General features: G+C 37.0%; 3 protein-coding genes across 7 annotated transcripts in view; 2 read left to right on the top strand and 1 right to left on the bottom strand.

The window, feature by feature from the left end:
- Positions 1 to 2,738, top strand: part of dip2ba (disco-interacting protein 2 homolog Ba) — a 56,955-nt gene extending 54,217 nt beyond the window's left edge. The window contains exons 37-38 of the mRNA XM_065285661.2: positions 592 to 715; positions 798 to 2,738. Coding sequence (XP_065141733.1) covers positions 592 to 715; positions 798 to 1,050 — 377 coding nt within the window. The 3' untranslated portion in view covers positions 1,051 to 2,738. The remainder of the gene's footprint in view (positions 1 to 591; positions 716 to 797) is intronic.
- A 5,238-nt stretch (positions 2,739 to 7,976) lies between these two features.
- On the bottom strand, positions 7,977 to 11,650 carry LOC135775142 (acrosin). Its single transcript, XM_065285161.1, has 6 exons — positions 11,599 to 11,650; positions 9,117 to 9,297; positions 9,069 to 9,077; positions 8,692 to 8,964; positions 8,308 to 8,449; positions 7,977 to 8,222 (listed from the first exon to the last, which is right to left on the bottom strand). Exons 1-6 carry the CDS (start codon positions 11,648 to 11,650, stop codon positions 7,977 to 7,979), a joined length of 903 nt encoding a protein of 300 aa, XP_065141233.1.
- The window catches only part of scn8aa (sodium channel, voltage gated, type VIII, alpha subunit a), a 58,300-nt gene continuing 49,982 nt past the window's right edge, over positions 10,057 to 18,374 (top strand). For 4 of the 5 annotated variants that reach the window (XM_065285665.1, XM_065285667.1, XM_065285663.1 and 1 more), the window contains exons 1-2: positions 10,057 to 10,214; positions 14,288 to 14,619. In XM_065285665.1, coding sequence (XP_065141737.1) covers positions 14,344 to 14,619 — 276 coding nt within the window. In that variant the 5' untranslated portion in view covers positions 10,057 to 10,214; positions 14,288 to 14,343. Of the gene's footprint in view, positions 10,215 to 10,813; positions 11,189 to 14,287; positions 14,620 to 18,374 lie in introns of those variants that run through there. The other variant, XM_065285664.2, reaches the window with a different exon arrangement.

An 18,374-nucleotide genomic window follows, 5' to 3' on the forward strand; every position in this document is an offset into this window, starting at 1 on the left:
CATTGGCAGATTTTTCCTTGTTTTACGCACAAATTCCCTTAAATTGTATATTTTTTGTCTATAAACTAGCTTTATTTATATCAAGAAAAAGCATGTTCATTTGAGAATTTTTAGATATTTCTACTGAAAACAAGACAAAAATACTAAGAAAGTCATTTTTTGCTGTGTTGGGATATTTCCTATTTTAAGAATAACATCGGATATCATTTTAGGAAAGCTGTCATTGAGAACGCACCACCATATGCAAACCTAAGCAAAAACAAATTGTGGCGCACCCCTATGCTAGTACTTCCTGTCACGGTTTAAGTTCAGAGACAAGTGGTCGGGATGTAAATCCAAACAAAGCAACTGCCGTTAATCTTGTAAGATTTTTAACAAAAAACATTTTTTTTTAGAATTATTGCCAAACAAAATATTACGATAGTCACATGTGTCGATGTTTTCCTACGACTTTGTGAATAAAAAGTAACTTGTAAAAGTAACAATGCATTGGCAAGCGTTCCCAAAGATACTGTACGTTGCATCACTACAAATACTGTTTTTCAACTTTACACACATTTTACTTCTTCTTCTCTACCATTCATCTTTCAGACCGCCATGATGCTCTGTTTGTGGTGGGTTCGCTGGATGAAACACTGGAGTTACGGGGTTTGCGTTATCACCCCATTGACATCGAGACCTCCGTGTCTCGGGCGCACCGCAGCATTGCTGAGAGGTGAGATTGCCGTATACCTAACTCCCTAAAACGACTGTAGAATGAAGAACACAATTTCAGATTTTTTTTTATCTCTTTCAAGTGCCGTCTTCACTTGGACCAATCTACTGGTTGTCGTGGTGGAGCTCAGTGGCTCGGAGCAGGAAGCCCTCGACTTGGTTCCGCTGGTCACTAATGTGGTTCTAAAAGAGCACCACCTCATCGTCGGTGTCGTGGTCATCGTGGACCCCGGCGTCATCCCTATCAACTCACGTGGCGAGAAGCAACGTATGCATCTGCGCGACTCTTTTCTAGCCGACCAACTGGATCCCATATACGTTGCATACAACATGTGAGGCGCTAAATCTCAACGTTGCCTCCCACAGAATCGCTCGCAGTGGCCGTTCCCCTGTGCTGTCGGCACAACAGTGGACATGAAGGAGGAAGCCGGGCCAAGCCACTCTGTGTTTCTGCGATGAGCCTTGTAGATATTTTTATGTTCTCTCTAATGTGATCGTGGCTGAGTTGTGTAGCCCGTTTGACCAATGGTGATGTTGTTCACCCGACTCAAGCCATCCAACCCTCTGAACATTCATTATGTCATATGGAGGGTGGTGCTTTCTTTTAGAACACGCTTCTGCCCTTTAAATCAGGTGAAAGCACATTTTCACCATATATACATGCGGCTACTTTTGTAGTGCCACCTGCGGTTTGCTTTTTCCATAGAGCAGAACTTGTAGACAGTAACATTGCAAAACTGTGCTGGAGGTGTAAGGGACTAACCCATGAAGCTTTTCTGTGCACTTTATCTCCTCTAATGGGCCAGCACTATTGCCGAATTAGAGAAGAGTCCTTAGTTTTCATTCTGGAAGTGCAAGTTTTATGAATCAACAGTATCACCAGCAAAGCAAACATATATCTATTTTTCTTTTACTCAAAACTGCTCATTTCAATGGTTTTATTAATATATAGGACGTTTACATGCAGCACCTGCTTTTATTTTACGTTTTTAACATTGCCAACTGTAATGCACAACATTACAAAACCAGAGTGAGGAGGGAAATGCCCTCATAGAAAGCACACGCAGCAATTTTAAGATAATACATTCGTACCTTGAGATTTATATGCGTTACATATATTATAGGTGACAGAAAAGTTTCAAGGTCAAGACAGTTTCGTGCTTTTTAACCTTGTGGACGTTTCTTGTTTTTAATGTACGTGTCTGTCTTTATTTTAATTCTGGTGTCAAAGGGACTTTGGAGGGATGAACAGATGGAAGGTTTTGATTGTAAACTATATAATGTAGTGTCTCACTGGTGTTACTGTATAAACAAATGGGACCCTATTATCTGGTCTCCAAAAAACTTGACTGATATTTCATACTTGATGGCAATTCTCAGCATCAATGATTAAAGAATCATGATGCTGAAATAATAAAATATTTTTACACATTGCCGATGTGACAAAAATTGCATCTTTAATACAATTTCTTTCTTTGCCCTTGATGTTTCTCTTAATGTTGTCGTGCGTGTGTGTGTGTGTGTGTGTGTGTGTGTGTGTGTGTGTGTGTGTGTGTGTGTGTGTGTGTGTGTGTGTGTGTGTGTGTGTTTTATTGAGAAAAAATAGTGGGAAGGAAGAGTAATGTCTATTCTTATGACATTACAGTCACATTTATTAGCACCTAAACGAAACATTTGAATGGCCTTAGATCTAAAAATATTCTTCCTCTTCTTTCCTTCCAGATCTGTTTACATGTGAGATTCTGTGCATGCCTTTTTTTTTTAAAGATGCTGAAGGTTTTTTATTCTCATACTGTTTTGTATTATAAATTCCCTTTCTTTTTTCTGTTAATTACATTTAGTTATTGCAGAATATCTTTAATTCTTTATTACAGTAACTTCTTTATTCATGTGAGCAATGTGCAAATATAAGAAAACTGTTAAATGAGCCTAAGAAGAATTCAAATTTAGTGCTATTTGACTACATCTCAATGCTTTGTAAAAGCAATCAAAGGCATACATTTAATTAAAAGCATTAAATACTTTTGGCACTTTGAATGTACTTTTTCACAACCAAAAAAAATCAAGTCTGTTGTTTTTGAAATATGTTTGTCACTGAATGCAATTTAAGATTATTTAAAGGGGACAGAGAATGAAAAACAATTTTTACCTTTTTTTGTTGAATAATGGTAGTCTACCCGCATTCACGAACATATAAAAAGTGCCATACATGCTAAACATCTCAGTCTCATAGAAATTCCTCTTTTAGAAAGGTCAGCCAGAAAACGGCCCAATCTGAAAAACTGATGCTTATGACATCACAGGCTTCTAACTGCCCCTCCACTTTAAAATAATTGGCTACATTTTTTGAGTGGCAGCAAAGTCAGCCAATCAGTAATGAGATTGCAAGTTAAGCCAGTAGGGGGAGCCAAATAGCTGCAAAACCACTTGTTTAAAATCTCCCACCCTAATAGAGCTATCTGAGAGAGGTTTTTAGGAAGCTTCTAAGGCATTACAGACCCAAACAAAAAATGTTTTGTCTACATGTCACATCACAGAACAAGGATAAATACCCCGTTCAATCATTCTATGTCACCTTTAAAACAAAGAGAAAATAACACAACATATTGCCTGAAAAATAATTGCATCTTAACTATTAAATTTAAGACGGGCCATTATAGCAATACCATGTGACCCTGGACCACAAACCAGTCTCAAGTAGCACGGTTGTATTTGTAGCAATATTCTAACTTGCATTGTATGGGTCACAATGAAAGATTTTTATGCCAAAATCATTAAGATATTAAGTAAAGATCGTGTTCCATCAATATATTTTGTATATTTTCTACCGTAACATCAAAACTTATATTTCTGAGTGGATGCAGTGCTAAGGCTTCATTTGGACAACTTTAAAGCAATTTCTTAAAGCAATTAGATTTTCAAATAGTTGTATCTCGGCCAAATGTTGCCATACATCAATGGCAAGCTTATTTAATCAACTTAATGTATTAAAAACTATTTCCCTTATGACTGGTTTTGTGGTCCAGGGTCACACCACCAGAATTTGATTAAAAGCATTGTGGAATTGAGCCTGTGAATACAGAGTTTTGCATTTTGTATATTTTAAAACACTGCAGGTCAGTAATAACATATTACTAAATGTATCATAAATATCTGCCATTTAAGCAATTGACAAACTTGCATAAAGAGACAAAAACATTTAATCAGTCTGCACTCCAAAAGAAACAAAGCTATGTACTTGTAGAGCAATTCTGATTTTTTCCACCAGATGTCACTATAAAGTCTTTAAATGTTGGTTTATTTGACATAAGGTGAATTTTGACGGATAAGGCGTTCACAAAATACATTTTGCTCTGTCAGTCTGTGATATAAAATCAAACTTAAAGCACATTTTATATAAATATAATACACATATATTTAAATAAACAGCATATAATAACATGACAGGCTGATATGAATTTAGTAAATACAACAGTCTTTAAGAAATATATTTACATGCTACCTATTTTTAAAGGGGACATTTCACAAGACTTTTTTAAGATGTCAAATAAATCTTTAGTGTCTACAGAGTGCATATGTGAAGTTTTTAGCTCCAAACACCATATAGATAATTTATTATAGCATGCTAAAATTGCCACTTTGTAGTTGTGAGCAAAACAACTGTGCCTTTTTTGGGTGTGTCCTTTAAATGCAAATGAGCTCATATCTAAACCTAAAAAGTAGTGCTGTGGTTGGATAGTGCAGATTAAGGGGCGGTATTATCCCCTTCTGACATCACAGAGGGAGCCAAATTTCAATGACCTATTTTTCACATGCTTGCAGAGAATAATTTACCAAAACTAAATTACTTGGTTAAACATGGAAAAAGTCTGATTATTATGTTATGTCCCCTTTAACTTGAGTGTCCATATAACCAAGAGAACTACAGCTGGACTTCAGAATTAGCCTCTTAGCCGATAATTGTGGGAGACTTTCAAATAAACATCTGGTCGTTTGGTGTCTCCACATGGAGCGGCCATCAATTGAATTCCAGTGATAACTCAAAACTAATGTAGCATGCCAACAGCCCACCAAGATTTTCTGCATGGTATAACACATATTGTAAACATACATAATATATTATAAATGGGGGGGTTAATTGAGCAGTTGTAGAAACATTTTTGCGTTTGCACATCAGATTAATTGAGAATTAAAAAGTGTGTGTAAGCAATCAAATAAAAAAGTAAGTGCATAACAGAAAATCTGTTCAATTAATGGACTATTAACAATTTATGTAGCTCAACTGGTAGTGCCTTGCATTAGCAGCACAAAGGTCATGGGTTTGATTCTCAGAGAACACAAATACCGATTAAAGCATACTGTAGCTTAGATGAACTGTAGGTGCAGACATCTAAATGTAAATTTGTAAGTAATAATAGCAACTAATAGTTAAAGAGTGCTGTAATATATCCTTCACATGCTCTACCACCTCCTGCGAAACTACCAGCACAAACCATTTCTGCTGTCACAGCCAATACTCTGGCCAGCTGCATATAGACAGTGGCAATCCAAACACACTTGCCTCTTGCGGTGCACCAAAATGATCTGATAACTATAGAAGTTTAAAACACACACGCAAAGATTATGAGAGAGTAATAAAAAACAATAATTCAGTCTTGGCTAGGCAATGACCAAATGACAAAGCTTAGTTCCCTTAACGCATACTAAATCCATACCAAATCTAATATACTGCAAGGCTACGTGTATCCTAGCACACATCATATTCAGTGCAAAGACTGCACGTGTTGGTATCTGAACAAGCCCAAAAATGTACGTCTATGTATTTGATCTAAAGATCAGCACTTACCACCAGGTTGAAGGTTGTGTCCTGTGATGTAGCATGACTCAGGAGTATGCCAGATAGCAGATTTGTCAGAAGGGAGAGACAAACTCATTCAACACAAAAGATGTCTTCAGTTTTAAAAGAGCAGTACTAGAACGTAACAGGTTTATATTTCTTATGTCTGACTATTCTGGTAACTGCTTTACTTCCTACTCTGATTAGAAGTTAATCATAGAGTCACCTAATTGGCCAAAATATTAAATACATAAAAATAAGCCATAACTTTGTTTGTAGTAGTTCTTGGACGCCAGTTAGATTTAGTTTGTTAAAGATCCCCCGAAATTCCTTGAAATTTGCAGCTTTGTTTAATTATTTACACCAAAACAGGAACTTATTAAACAATATTTAAAAAACCAAAGTTTTCAATTTAACGTTAGGTGTGACTTACAACACATATTAACGCAAAAAGTTTTCCTGAACAACCACTGGGCGCTGCCATGCTGAATCCCAACTTTTCCATAGACACACGCACTATGTATCAGAAGATTACAGGTAACTCACGTTTATGCAAAAGCTGTTTATCTTCCAAAATTGTAAAATGAAGCATATGTACGAAAATTATATAATGGTCAAAAATATTTAAAAGGGTCATAGTGTGAAAATCGGACTTTTCTATATTTAACCTCCTAAGAGCTGGATGTCCACATATGTGGATATCAATTTTTTTCATGTTTGCACCATAATATTAAATTCTGTGTAACTGGAACCGGTTGTACACAAACATGGACAAATACACTGCTTCATGTTCAAAGAAAAATATTTGGTTATTATATTTATTGGTTTTTCCTAACCCCAACATAGCTGGAAGAAATCGAAAAAAAGACAAACCAAATCCCGGGTCTTAGGAGGTTAAGTGCTATAATTGGGTCCCCAGTTCTTCTATCAACCTATAAAATGTGAAAAATATCAACCCAGTAACTTAGTTTTGGTAAATCATTCTTTGCAAGCATGTGAAAAATTAGTTTGTTCAGATTTCGCCTGTTTTGTGAGGTAGGTACCAAGGCCAATTGCAATAATACCACTCCTTAATCTGCACTATCCAACCACGGCACTGCCATTTAGTGCAGACAGAGAGAGTTTCCCCCATGCTGCCTTGCATGCAAATTTATTTACGCTGCAAGTCTAGCATGGAAACTATGAACCTTTTTTGCCCCTGAATTAGGGAACCAATCACAGAACGGGAAGGGGCAGCAAGACGATGACGACATCTATATGACACACCGAAGCAGTTTTGTTTATCCAATGCGGGAGCAGCAGACGCAAAGTTACTTTTTTATGCAGCCTTAGATAGTGTTCTAAGTAGTTTTGAACGCAGGATTATTTAAAAATAGAGCAACTTTTGGCGTTAAACAATTTCATGTCCAAGAAGGATGTTTGGATATGGCAACACATGATTGCCACGGACTTTTATTGGACCAACCTGCTAGGCATCGTCATCGATGAAGTACAATTAACTTATAAATGGTTAGTGGTATTTATTAATATCATATTGTCATCATGCCTGTACTGTGGTTGTCACAGTGCCACTAAATTGTGTTGCTTTTCAATATCAATATACAGCTACCGGTTTAGTTGCATAGCTTTCAGCTGTGTGCACACGTACCGATAAAAGTTGTTTACGTTTGAATTTATATCGCTCTACATACATCATCTGGTATAATTCAAACAATTTGCTATGTGCTACGTTCAGATGCATTTGATAGACATTCGTAGCGCCCAATAAACGGCTCTGGGCATTTGTAAACAACGCCTCAAATACGAGAAAATTAGCGTATGGTTCCTCTCTATGAGATTGGTCTAGTGTTAGCCAGGCTACATCATTGCGATCAGTGTTTGCATTTCATCAGCTCATTTGCATTTTAAAGGACACACCCCAAAACACCTACAAAATGGGAATTTTAAAATGCTATAATAAATGATCTGTGGGGTATTTTGAGCTAAAACTTCATATATGCACTCTGGGAAACCAAAGACTTATTTTACATCTTTAAAAAAAATCTCATAATATGACCCCTTTAAACTCAAAAGTTGCTGGTCCTCGTGAAGCAAAATGAGCACTAATGAGTTTAATCCGTTGTCTTATGTTTACAGTCACACCTCTTATTAAATATAAATTCCAGTGCACTTGGTTTGTTTACATTATAAACATCAATTATAATTGGAGCAGGTCATGCTGATTTGTCATATACATACAGTATTATATATATGTTATTAATTTAGGATATTGTAAAAGGTCACAGTAAATTTTTATGTAAAAAAACAGCTTGTAAAAAACAACTTTCTTTGCAAATATTTAAAGGGAAGCATTTGCACGTTCATGCAAGTGCTTAAAAGATCTTTATTACTGCTAAACAGCACAGATTCCAAAGACATGCATGGCTCACAATAAGAGGTCCATCCAGCAAGAGATAAAAAGGACTGAGAGTAATTTTACAAGTGACAGGTCCAAGGCACCTGACACAGATACTACATGAGCTTTTCTCAGCCACCCTGTGTACCGGCTAGCACGAGTGTATATGCCAGGTTTCTTGGGTAATGCACAACCCTTTCCATGACTTGTCACACCATAAAGGTAAAACCTTTCCAGGTCTTTGCTGTAGCACTGTAGAGGGCCACCACTGTCACCCTTGATTGAAAAGTAACCCAACACATACAGTCACCCACTGTATTGAACACAGATATATATTTGTGATATCTTAAGAAGACATTACCTGGCACGTGTCAACACCTCCTTCATCAAATCCTGCGCAAATCATGTTGTCATTAACATGGCCATTATACCAGTCTCTCTGATTGCAGGTCCTGGCATCAATGAGCAAAACTTCAGCTTCCTGAAGAGTGTTAACTAAAAGATTGTTATGATAATATGTTTTTAATGTAAGAGGAAAAAGTGAACCCATTGTAATTTAGCAACCAGTAAGAGAGTTAGACAATCAGAACTGATACTCTACTGCAAACTGTGCTAGCCGGATCCGCTCCGGATCTGTGCCGAAGTCAACAGCTCTGGCGCTGATCCGGTGCGGATCCGGCCCAGAGTCGTCTGCTGTCTGGGAAATCATCTTATTTTTTAATAACAAATAGTTTTTAAGCACAAACCTTTGGATACTAAGCTGCCCCAGCCAGTAATGTAACATGAACCAAAGTTGAGTTGTTCCTCTTGCATTTCATTCTCAATTAAACACAAAGGCTGTACGTGTTTTGTGAAATACAGTTGGTGACAGAGCTTCAGGAGAGCCACGTCGTTGTTATAAGTTGATTCATTGAACTTTTCATGCAAGATCACTTGCTTAACTGAGCGAAACTGAATACCCTTTCCATGTCCAGATCGAGCATTCAGTCCAGCCACCACTTGGAGTTTATAGTTGCTACTGTAAAAAGGACACGCAAGGGTCATCTTTCATGTAAATCAGTGTTTCTTTAAAAAAAAAATCTATTTCTGGATATAAGAGATCTGAAAACTGTAATGCAAAACTAAACACGACTGACATGTTTTAATGGCAAGAAGACATAAAGTGCTCACCTGCTCTTGAAGCAGTGGGATGCAGTGATTACCCAAACACGATCAATGATGGACCCACCACAGATGTGCCCTGACCTACGTTGTATACTAACCTGCCAAGGCCATGCACCTTCCAATGCAGAATGCCCTCCCAAAATACGAAACCTATTTGGGGGATCCAGGCCAGGCTGCTGTCCACAACCTAACAGAGCATTAAACATCTGATTCTTTTTAGTTTTCAATAAACAAAATGTGTTACATAACCTGCCACTGAATGTTATATATAACCTGAATATGAATAAAACAAATACAAACAAACAAAAAATACCTGCACTTATCCCAGGGAGTATCAAACTAATAAATAAGAATAGTTTTAGAGATGTTTTGAACATTTTGAACATGCAGTAATTCTCTAAAAAGAAACAAGAGGGAGAAACAGTTTGATTATCTGACCATTTTATTTAAATTGTCACATTTAAAACGATTAAATTAGTTTATCTATGCAGATAACAGTATCCATGTAAACATCCCCAATTGTAATACCATTCATGGCAGATAAAGGGCACTAAAAAGGTTAGTAAAGGTCACCGCCTCAACACCTTTTAGCTAAAAGAAAAATATTTTGTTCTCTGTTTCATGTTGCTTAATTGTCCTTGTAAATTTCTCAGTGATAATATCAGACTGATTAAACAACCTGCTTACGTGTTTGTTTTTGCTCTATAGTTACATAAAGCTTTTTCAAATAGGCAGGATTTTTAACAAAATCACATCACAACACTTATTAATAACCTCGCTACTGTAGACTGGGTGGTTATTGTTTAGATATAAATATCATAGTCAGTGTATTCTCTTACGTCTGTCTTTATCAAAAAACATTTATTTATGATTTTACCCGACAAAAACTTATATGTAACTTGCCTCTTTTTTTTAAGAAACTGGTGGTACCTATTGGCCGACACTCCCTTGCGTTTGCTGGGAGTCATCAATTATGCAGGCTAACGGTACACACTGAGAAGGAAGGTAGCAGCATCAATATGGCGACATCCGCAATTTCTTTCCAATTTACTCGACATCTACAGTCCAGTGCGGTGTTTTTGGATAATCTCTAACGTGTTTACAGTAAGTACTCTGTTTAAATGATGCACTTGCAATGCGTTTATTCTGCGCAAATCGTTTGAACGAATGTCGCAGAGACGTTGCACGCTGAGGTTTATCTCTGTTCGCTGTGCGATACCGCCGTGCTTATGAAAACGCGTAAGATTTGAATATGTATTTACTATAAAGCCATGTTATCGTTATTTTGTTTTAATGTGATTAGACTTGGACCTGCCCGGCCTTTTTCATTTCTTCCTCGTATATGACAGTTTTAAGAAGTCGTGACACGAGTTAAAAATGCATTTATATTAAACAAACACGAATTCTTTCCAGAAATACATTATGCTGTGGTATAGATTGTATGTTCGCGATCAATGACGCGAACCTCGCAGCTTCATTTGAATATTCTTGTCAGCTTTTAACAAATATGGACTTGAGTAAATGTATAACAAAAATGCACATGTGGGCAGATTTTCACTGATACGATGTAATTGAGACGTTCAATATGGCAATACATCCACGGCTGCTTATTGATTGTAGGGTGGACGGACGCAGGTTGCACGGGTGTGGTGTGGTATGCTACATGTTCTTGTTTATGTACCTCGCCAGAAGAAACCTTGCATTTTGTCGTCGAGATATCTCGCTGCTGGCTTAAAAAGAGATTCCAAATAACGGACTTTTCCCCAAAAATGGGGTTACGTTACGCTGAAAATGTGTTTTGAGCAGATTGGCGGACCGATTACAAAGGAGGAATTTTGACGAGAGACAAAATACCTCACTGCAGTATTTTCCGTTTTTCCTCGGTGGCTTTGGCCCGCTTACGCGAATGCGCCGGACTCCTTGCTTTTTATGGATGCAAGTTTTTAACCAAATATTTTTGTCTGAAAATTTGGCACGAGTCCATTTGGCAGCTTTATGGAAAAGCCGCAAATGTCGTTGGTTTAACCAATGATCTCTTCAGCCGTCGATTTCGTAATCGTTACATTGATGAAATCAAGGTAGGACCACTGCGCATTCAGTCATTCAGCACCATGTAACGTTCACGAAAAACACGTTGATTGTATGAATTGTTGTCATAAAATATATTCATATATGTTATATGTGACACAATATATGTGGTATTTCGCATTTCAAGATGTATGTTGCTTTTACTTGGTACCGAATGTATGGATGCATGACATTTTTCAGTGGCGCATAAAGACAAATCCGAGAAATCATGAATGGATTTATTATTGAGACTTTGCAAATAATCGCACGACTACAAATCCAGTATGATGTTTTCTTTCTCCCGTGCACCCCAGCATAGTTTTCTTATTGTTTCTTGATGTTTCGGCCCATCCAGTGTAGCCCACCAGGTTCACACCCGTTAAAACCCAGATTTATTCATTTTAGCAGGCCTGTATTTTACCTGGTAGAAACGTGGTGCTGATTGGACAGCTCCCGTATTTAACGTTCACCATCGCTCTTGCCCAATAAACCTAAATTACGAAATAAGACAGTAAGATCATCATTGGTTTCATTTTGTTCAGCAAAGTAATTGCTACAGTTTTCTTATTTGTCTTCCAGAAACACTATCTTGTGTAACAATAGTTGCTATATTGTTGTTATTATGGCCATTTGTGTGATTATATTGAAACGCATGTCGAAAAAAATGTGAATAGCCTATAGATTGTGTGAAAAGCTGCAAGTGAGCTAGCGCTGTAATATCAGCATATGGCTTGGTTGTTTAAGTGTCTGGCCGCCGCGTAAGTGCCTGTCACGTGCTGGTTTATTTATGAAATAGCAGGACACACAAGCTTTTAGACATTGTGGTTCATCAGGCCTTCCTTCACCCACTCCATTTCCCATTATGCTGTTTAGGGGACATCTGTCCAACAACATCTCTCAGTGGATATTTACTAATGCTCATTAAGTGAAGACAGGTTCAACTAAAATTTGCTTGGGGTTTTGTCTGGTATCTTCTAATACAGGCTACACCCTTCTTATTCTCAGCACCCTTTTATTTTAAAATAGAAACATCTATCATTGTGGCCCAAAACTAAACAAAAACATCCAATTAATCATTGATCAGTGATCATCACTAAGTTGCTGCTGTATATTACTTCAAACAAAATCTATCCCAAGACAAGCATCATAATGGAGGGTGCTTTTCATCTTTCATGAAGTGGATGACTCATTCAGGATCGAGTGCCAGTTTCTCTTTAACATGCTCTCAATTTAGCAACAAACTGTTTTGATGTGTAAAGTAGTATATTTTTAGATGCAAGGCTCAGTGTTTTACCTTGCACAAAGATGACCATATTTATTAGCAGCTCAGATTGTGAGAGGATGATGTAACTTGCTAGTATTGTTCAGTAATCATTCCACCAGCTAAAGGAATAGCTGAAACTGATATTTATTAAATTCTCTGGAACCTTTGGGATCATTTAACATGAACTTCTTAAAAGCATTGACAAGGTAATACAAGATTATTAGATAACCAATAATCGTATGGTTTATGTTAATGAAATGTCTCATAAACATTGAATAGAATGGGTACTGGGTCTTCCTTTAAACTGTCTGTTCTAAATTCTAATAAAACATATTTATGCATTCTGTTAATGATCTTATCTTGAGTTTTTGTAAAGTTGTATGAAGGTCATTGTGTGCCTATATAACATCATAAGAATATGTAAAGGAATTATGTACAATATCTATAAATAAGAAACATATAGATATATATGGGTAATTCTCACTAAATCCAGATTTAGAAGGTGTCCAGCATCTGAATTTTTAAAAAGCCCTTGAAGCCAATTGTTTTTTGCACATATACGATTAAGGTCTGAACTTACTATAACCATTATTTTTAGAGGATTTAAAAAATATTTCCTATAGACTTATTTTTGAATTTTTTAGATTATCATTATAAAAATGTCATTACCGCAACATGATATTACGTTAAATATATGCATTTACAAACTCACGTTTCGGTAATGAGAACTAAAAAGTTGTCTAGGTACTATGACAAACAAAATTTCAACTTTTATCTGTGTCACAGTGTCACAGTCAATTAAAAACCATTTTTGTTCCTTGAGGGCTTAAACAGTGATTGAAAATTGTTGCGGAGGATGAGAAAATTGGTCTTGAACACATTTATATTCCTTATTATTGTCTCTACATTTACCAATGATCACCAAATACCACATGTTTCTTTACTGTAAATGTTTATAGTTTAACATGCACTGAAGCTTTTTATTTTTTTAGATTTTTTAATTATAAATATTTCCATGTCAAAGACCCAAATCCAGTCATGGACACGTTGCGGTAATGAAAATTTTTCCCTTAAATGTGGAAAAAACTACAAAATTGGTTTGTATGATGTCATTTGAAATCATGTGCATTGTGCAAAATAGTACATGAAGAGATGTTTGTAACTGTATGCTTCTTATTTTGATACTCTTACTTTGCGTTTACTTTTTTATCAAAATGTTTCATGACACCTCATAAGTCTAATCAGGGCTCCAGACTAACTTTTTTCACTAGGAGCACAGTGGCCCCCAACTGAAAATTTTAGGGGCGCAACCAGAAAATTTAGGGGCACACACCGTAAATCAACATGCTAACCAAATGTTCACATTTCTACTAATTTCCACTTTATTACTAATAAATACTTTAATGATAGATGCAGAAAGTACAATGTGCTGTTACAAATTCAGTGACACATTTTATTGTGCACTTTTGGAAAAAAAGGTCAAATTTACTGGTTGCACATGTGCGACTGGATGTAAAATTGAGTGGCACACTCTCAAATTTTAGGGGCAAAATGCCACCATTTGGGGGCAGTCTGGAGCCCTGCTAATTTTGCGAGAATCACCCATGTATGTATGATCATCTCCAACCTGATCTCACAGGAATTTGTGTGTATTTTACAAGTTGGCTAATTCATATGAATTCATAAGACGAAGTGAATCAAACCAAAAATTGTATTGAATACGAATTAGCCAAAATACATACAAATTGCCATGAGACTGTGTTGTAATTTCTGCTTTGCAGGATAAATATTGTATGTAGAAATGTGAATGTGCAATAACAATGTTTCTCTCTTTCTAACACTGTAGATTTGGCTGCCGTGGAGGGTACATAACAGAGGAAGAAGTTGCTGCAGGATGAAAACATGGCTGCACCCCTTATTGCACCGCCAGGACCTGACAGCTTCAAATACTTTACCAGGGAAAGTCTGGTTGAAATTGAAAAGCGCATCGCTGAGGAGAAAGCCAAGCCGCCACCTAAGCCAGACAGCAGTTACCGTGACGACGATGACGAGAACAAGCCCAGACCCAACAGTGACTTGGAGGCGGGCAAAAGTCTGCCATTCATCTATGGAGACATCCCTCCTGGCATGGTGGCAACACCACTGGAGGACTTGGATCCCTTCTACATGAATAAGAAAGTTAGTGATATTTACCATCTATTGTCATATCACATGTTCTGCACAGCTACTAAAATTCAAGATTCTTAAAGGTATTGCGGAGGATTTTCTTTTTCCAGGTGGATCATCAAGACTATTGGTCCTCCTAGTTGTCAATCAGGAGTGTTGCGCAATTGCATTTTTTTTAAAAAGTGGAGAAGGCGGTTCTTTTCTAAAATTCAAGAAAATCCTCCGCTACACCTTTAAGGCACCATCTTGAAGACATCTGTAATAATTAAACTGTAATAATGCGTCTTGTGGTAACACCATCATAAAGTAAAAGCCTTGAGGCACTAAAAATTAAAATTTAGTTCTTTAAGAGGGTTTTACCAAAAATGATACCTCAAGAATCTTAATTGTAAAATGTGTGGCATGCTATATGGATCATTCAAGAGAATCTGGAGAAGTTGTGTATGTGTTTTTCCAGCCATTCCAGACTAAAATTTATTTTGTCCAATAGAAAACCTGATGGTTACACACACCAACAAACCCAAATATTGGATTGGCTTCAAATTTGATACTGTGCATGATAGCCTTTTTAAATGTGGGCTGATGTGACATCATCATACAGAGCCTGTTACAAAGAAATCATTTTACAAAGATTTAGGGTAACTGGGTTACCACATATATTTAGTTGCCCTGTATAAACCATGACTGCAATGCAGAATGATTTGTTTGTGCCTAGACATGTATTTTGATTACTAATGGGAGTTTTGGGAGGTCAGCAGTGGCCCGCTGAAGTTCCACCTGACAGACTTTTAAATTTTACTGCAATAATAGAGTGAACCGAAAAAGCCTCAGGGAATTTTTCCCAGTATGCCATTTTAAAACACCTGGTAAGATAGTTAGACCATTTAAAAAAAAATGTATGCTATTGTTTTGAAGGAATAGGTGTTTGTTTAGCCCTTTAGAGGTCTTTAGAGGTGAGAGGCATGTTGTGATGAACCTTAAGATATGTCTGATAATCCGAATAGTTAATTACATTTAATAACATTATGATGTGCATTTGCTGTTTCTTTACTGTATGCCACCATTGACTATTTTGAATTCCTATATGTAATGATCATTCTATAGGAGAGCAATAATGCTGAATTTGGAAAATATTACAGTCTTGCTTTTTTCATATGCACATATACTGTATGTAAAGTGGTCGGACAGTTGGTTTTATAAATAAGCTATATGAGACGTAGGCCAGTCCCGAAGCAGATTTTCTGGAACGAGTTGTTGTTATGAGATGTAGCCTTAGGGTGGAGGATGAGGTCATCTTTTCTGTCTGAGCCGTAATGGAGCCCTGTAGGCTCTCCTGTGCTGTTAGGGCTATGACACGGAGCTAAGTGCAGTGGTAAGAGTTAAGCAGGTCTACCACACCGGACTTAATAAATAATGCACAGGCTCATTTGTGTTTTAATGCCTGTTAAAGTGTGCCTGTGCTGAAGCTTTTCCTCACCTATGCTTCATTCCTCTGCCTGGCTCGCATGCACCGCGCACTGACTGTTATGTAACCACCCCGCTCTGTGCGCTAGAAGGAGATCTGATGAATACCTCATGGAGGAGCGTATGTGAAATGCAGTGCAAAGGAATTGAGCAGACTTCAGTTTTACTGCATTACAATAGGCATTGCAACAGTGCCATATCATTTTTAGATGCATCTGCACAATGCATGCAGAATGTCTTGCATTTTATGGCTCTTTTATCATAAACTTTGCTGGCATTGTGTTCAGATCTTTCTGCGCCTCATAGGCTTTCATTGTCCTTTTGTTTTCATCGGCTGAGCTTGGCGTGCAGCTTGCAGCAGTAGTGAAACATGATTCTGGAGGATGAGAGCAGCTCTCTTCGTACTAGTGCAAAACCAGCTGAGAAATGTGAGCTGGCAGCTTTTAAATCTTGACCCATGACACTATCAGGAGCAATTAGCCTGAGAGAAAGCTTTGCTACAGAAGTCCTGTTTCCTTCCCAGTGCAGATTATTCATTGGGCTGTGATGATGTGGGGAAATAGAAACATAAGGCGGGTACATAATAGTGAACAAGTCACAAGTTTTAAATATACGAGAGTAATACAATCCTAATTAACTATAACAGTAACAATCCAGAAGAAAGACACTATTGGGATCACGGCAAAACTGGTGAATAATAGAGGTATTAGCAGCCAAAATCTAGGTGATATTGCAGAGAACATGAAAGATGCCATCAAGAATAATCAGTATGTTATCATCGGTTTGGACTAAGGTTATGGGCTTGGACATTTTTTAAAATATTTCTCAAAGACTTTAGCAATAAGTTAGGATTAAAGCTAGGACTACTGAATGTTTATTAATTCAGAAATGTCATCGTTCGGTGAAGGTGCACGTGGAGGGAGATGAGGGAATGACAAAGAGGGGTCATAAATCCTAGAAGGGGCTCTTTAAAATGTGCCGTGTGGGTCAGTTAATGCTTCCTGCGATGACGCAGCACTCAGAGTGGGATTGGGTGGGGGGCTGGTGGAAGCAGGACGATCTACAGATTGAGAATAATGGCTGTCGTGCTCCTCCTTCTTGTCCACTCAGCCATACACTTCAATATTTAGCCAATAATATTGCCAATTTAGCAAGCGTCCTCTTTATCTGCTGGTTTAGTGCCTGTACATTTTGTGCTTTGGGGAATAAAAATGATTAATTCCACATTTATTAAACAGTTTTGACATTGAATCTTGCTATAAATATTTTAAGTATTTTTTGTAGGTTTTCAATAAAATTGAATTACATGTTTGTCTGTTTGTAAAATGGCACAAGCTTCTTTTGATGTGATGGTTGGAGCTCTGCATATCATTGGCGTTGATGCTGCTTTCTCGTTTCATGGCTGGTTGCTGCACTCCTCATCACTTTTACATCAGTCTAGCACATTAATGTTTCTTCATTTTTACCACAATTTTGTCTTTATTTTGCTCTTTCTGCCTCTTCTGGTTATTAGTATTTTTGTAATGCTGTGGTAAAACTCAAAAACAGATCAACATTTTGTACTGTACGTCATTTTAGTTTATCACAGACAAAATGTAGAGTATACGTATCCTTCCGCCTTTGTGTTATGATGAAACCTACACCACACGCTTCACCTGTATGTGTTAACATCACTTTTTGTATCACCCTGTAACATGATCTCTCTCTCGCTTTCTTTCTCTCTCTCTCTCTCTCTCTCTCTCTCTTTGTCTCTTTCTCACTATCTCCCTCCCTTTTCCTGTTGTTTTTCAACTTCACTTCAAAATAATAAATGCAATAAATATAAATAAAATATATAATTAAAAGATTAAATAAATATTATAGTATTAAACTGCAGGGTTCCCACAGGTCCTTGAAATCCTTGAAAGTTTGTGAATTTGGGGGGAAAAATTCAAGGCCCTGGGAAGTTTTTGAAAATATACATATATAGAATCATACCATTTAAAGTGCTTGAATCTATTTTATGCAAGAAGTTTTATGGAAAAAAATCCATATTATTCCCTGTGTAGTGTAGGATAATATCTAGACTTTTTAAGCACAAAAAAGTAAAAGTAACCGGAAGAAGGAAAACTAGAGATTCATGTTTAAGCTTTCTCTAAAAACATGACGTGAATGAACCACATACAAGGTTTTATCCTTTACAACTGTTTGTATTTAATTGTATTTTATTATCAAACTATAAGACTACTACATCATTTCCAACATGATCTCACAAAGTTCAGTGTTATAGTCACAGAATTTTTTGCTCATTTATCCGTGTCATT

This window comes from Paramisgurnus dabryanus, chromosome 21 (genome assembly GCF_030506205.2).
Source record: "Paramisgurnus dabryanus chromosome 21, PD_genome_1.1, whole genome shotgun sequence".
NCBI classification, from domain to species: Eukaryota; Metazoa; Chordata; class Actinopteri; order Cypriniformes; family Cobitidae; genus Paramisgurnus; species Paramisgurnus dabryanus.

What these genes read in the sequence shown, in the direction of transcription:
- LOC135775142 (XM_065285161.1), bottom strand. Translation starts at nt 11,650, where the DNA reads ATGGTGAACGTTAAATACGGGAGCTGTCCAATCAGCACCACGTTTCTA. An exon ending in GGCAGCTTAGTATCCAAAGG is followed by an intron (nt 8,450 to 8,691) that starts TTTGTGCTTAAA and finishes TTATCATAACAA; the next exon opens with TCTTTTAGTTAACACTCTTC. An exon ending in GAGGTGTTGACACGTGCCAG is followed by an intron (nt 8,223 to 8,307) that starts GTAATGTCTTCT and finishes TTTTCAATCAAG; the next exon opens with GGTGACAGTGGTGGCCCTCT.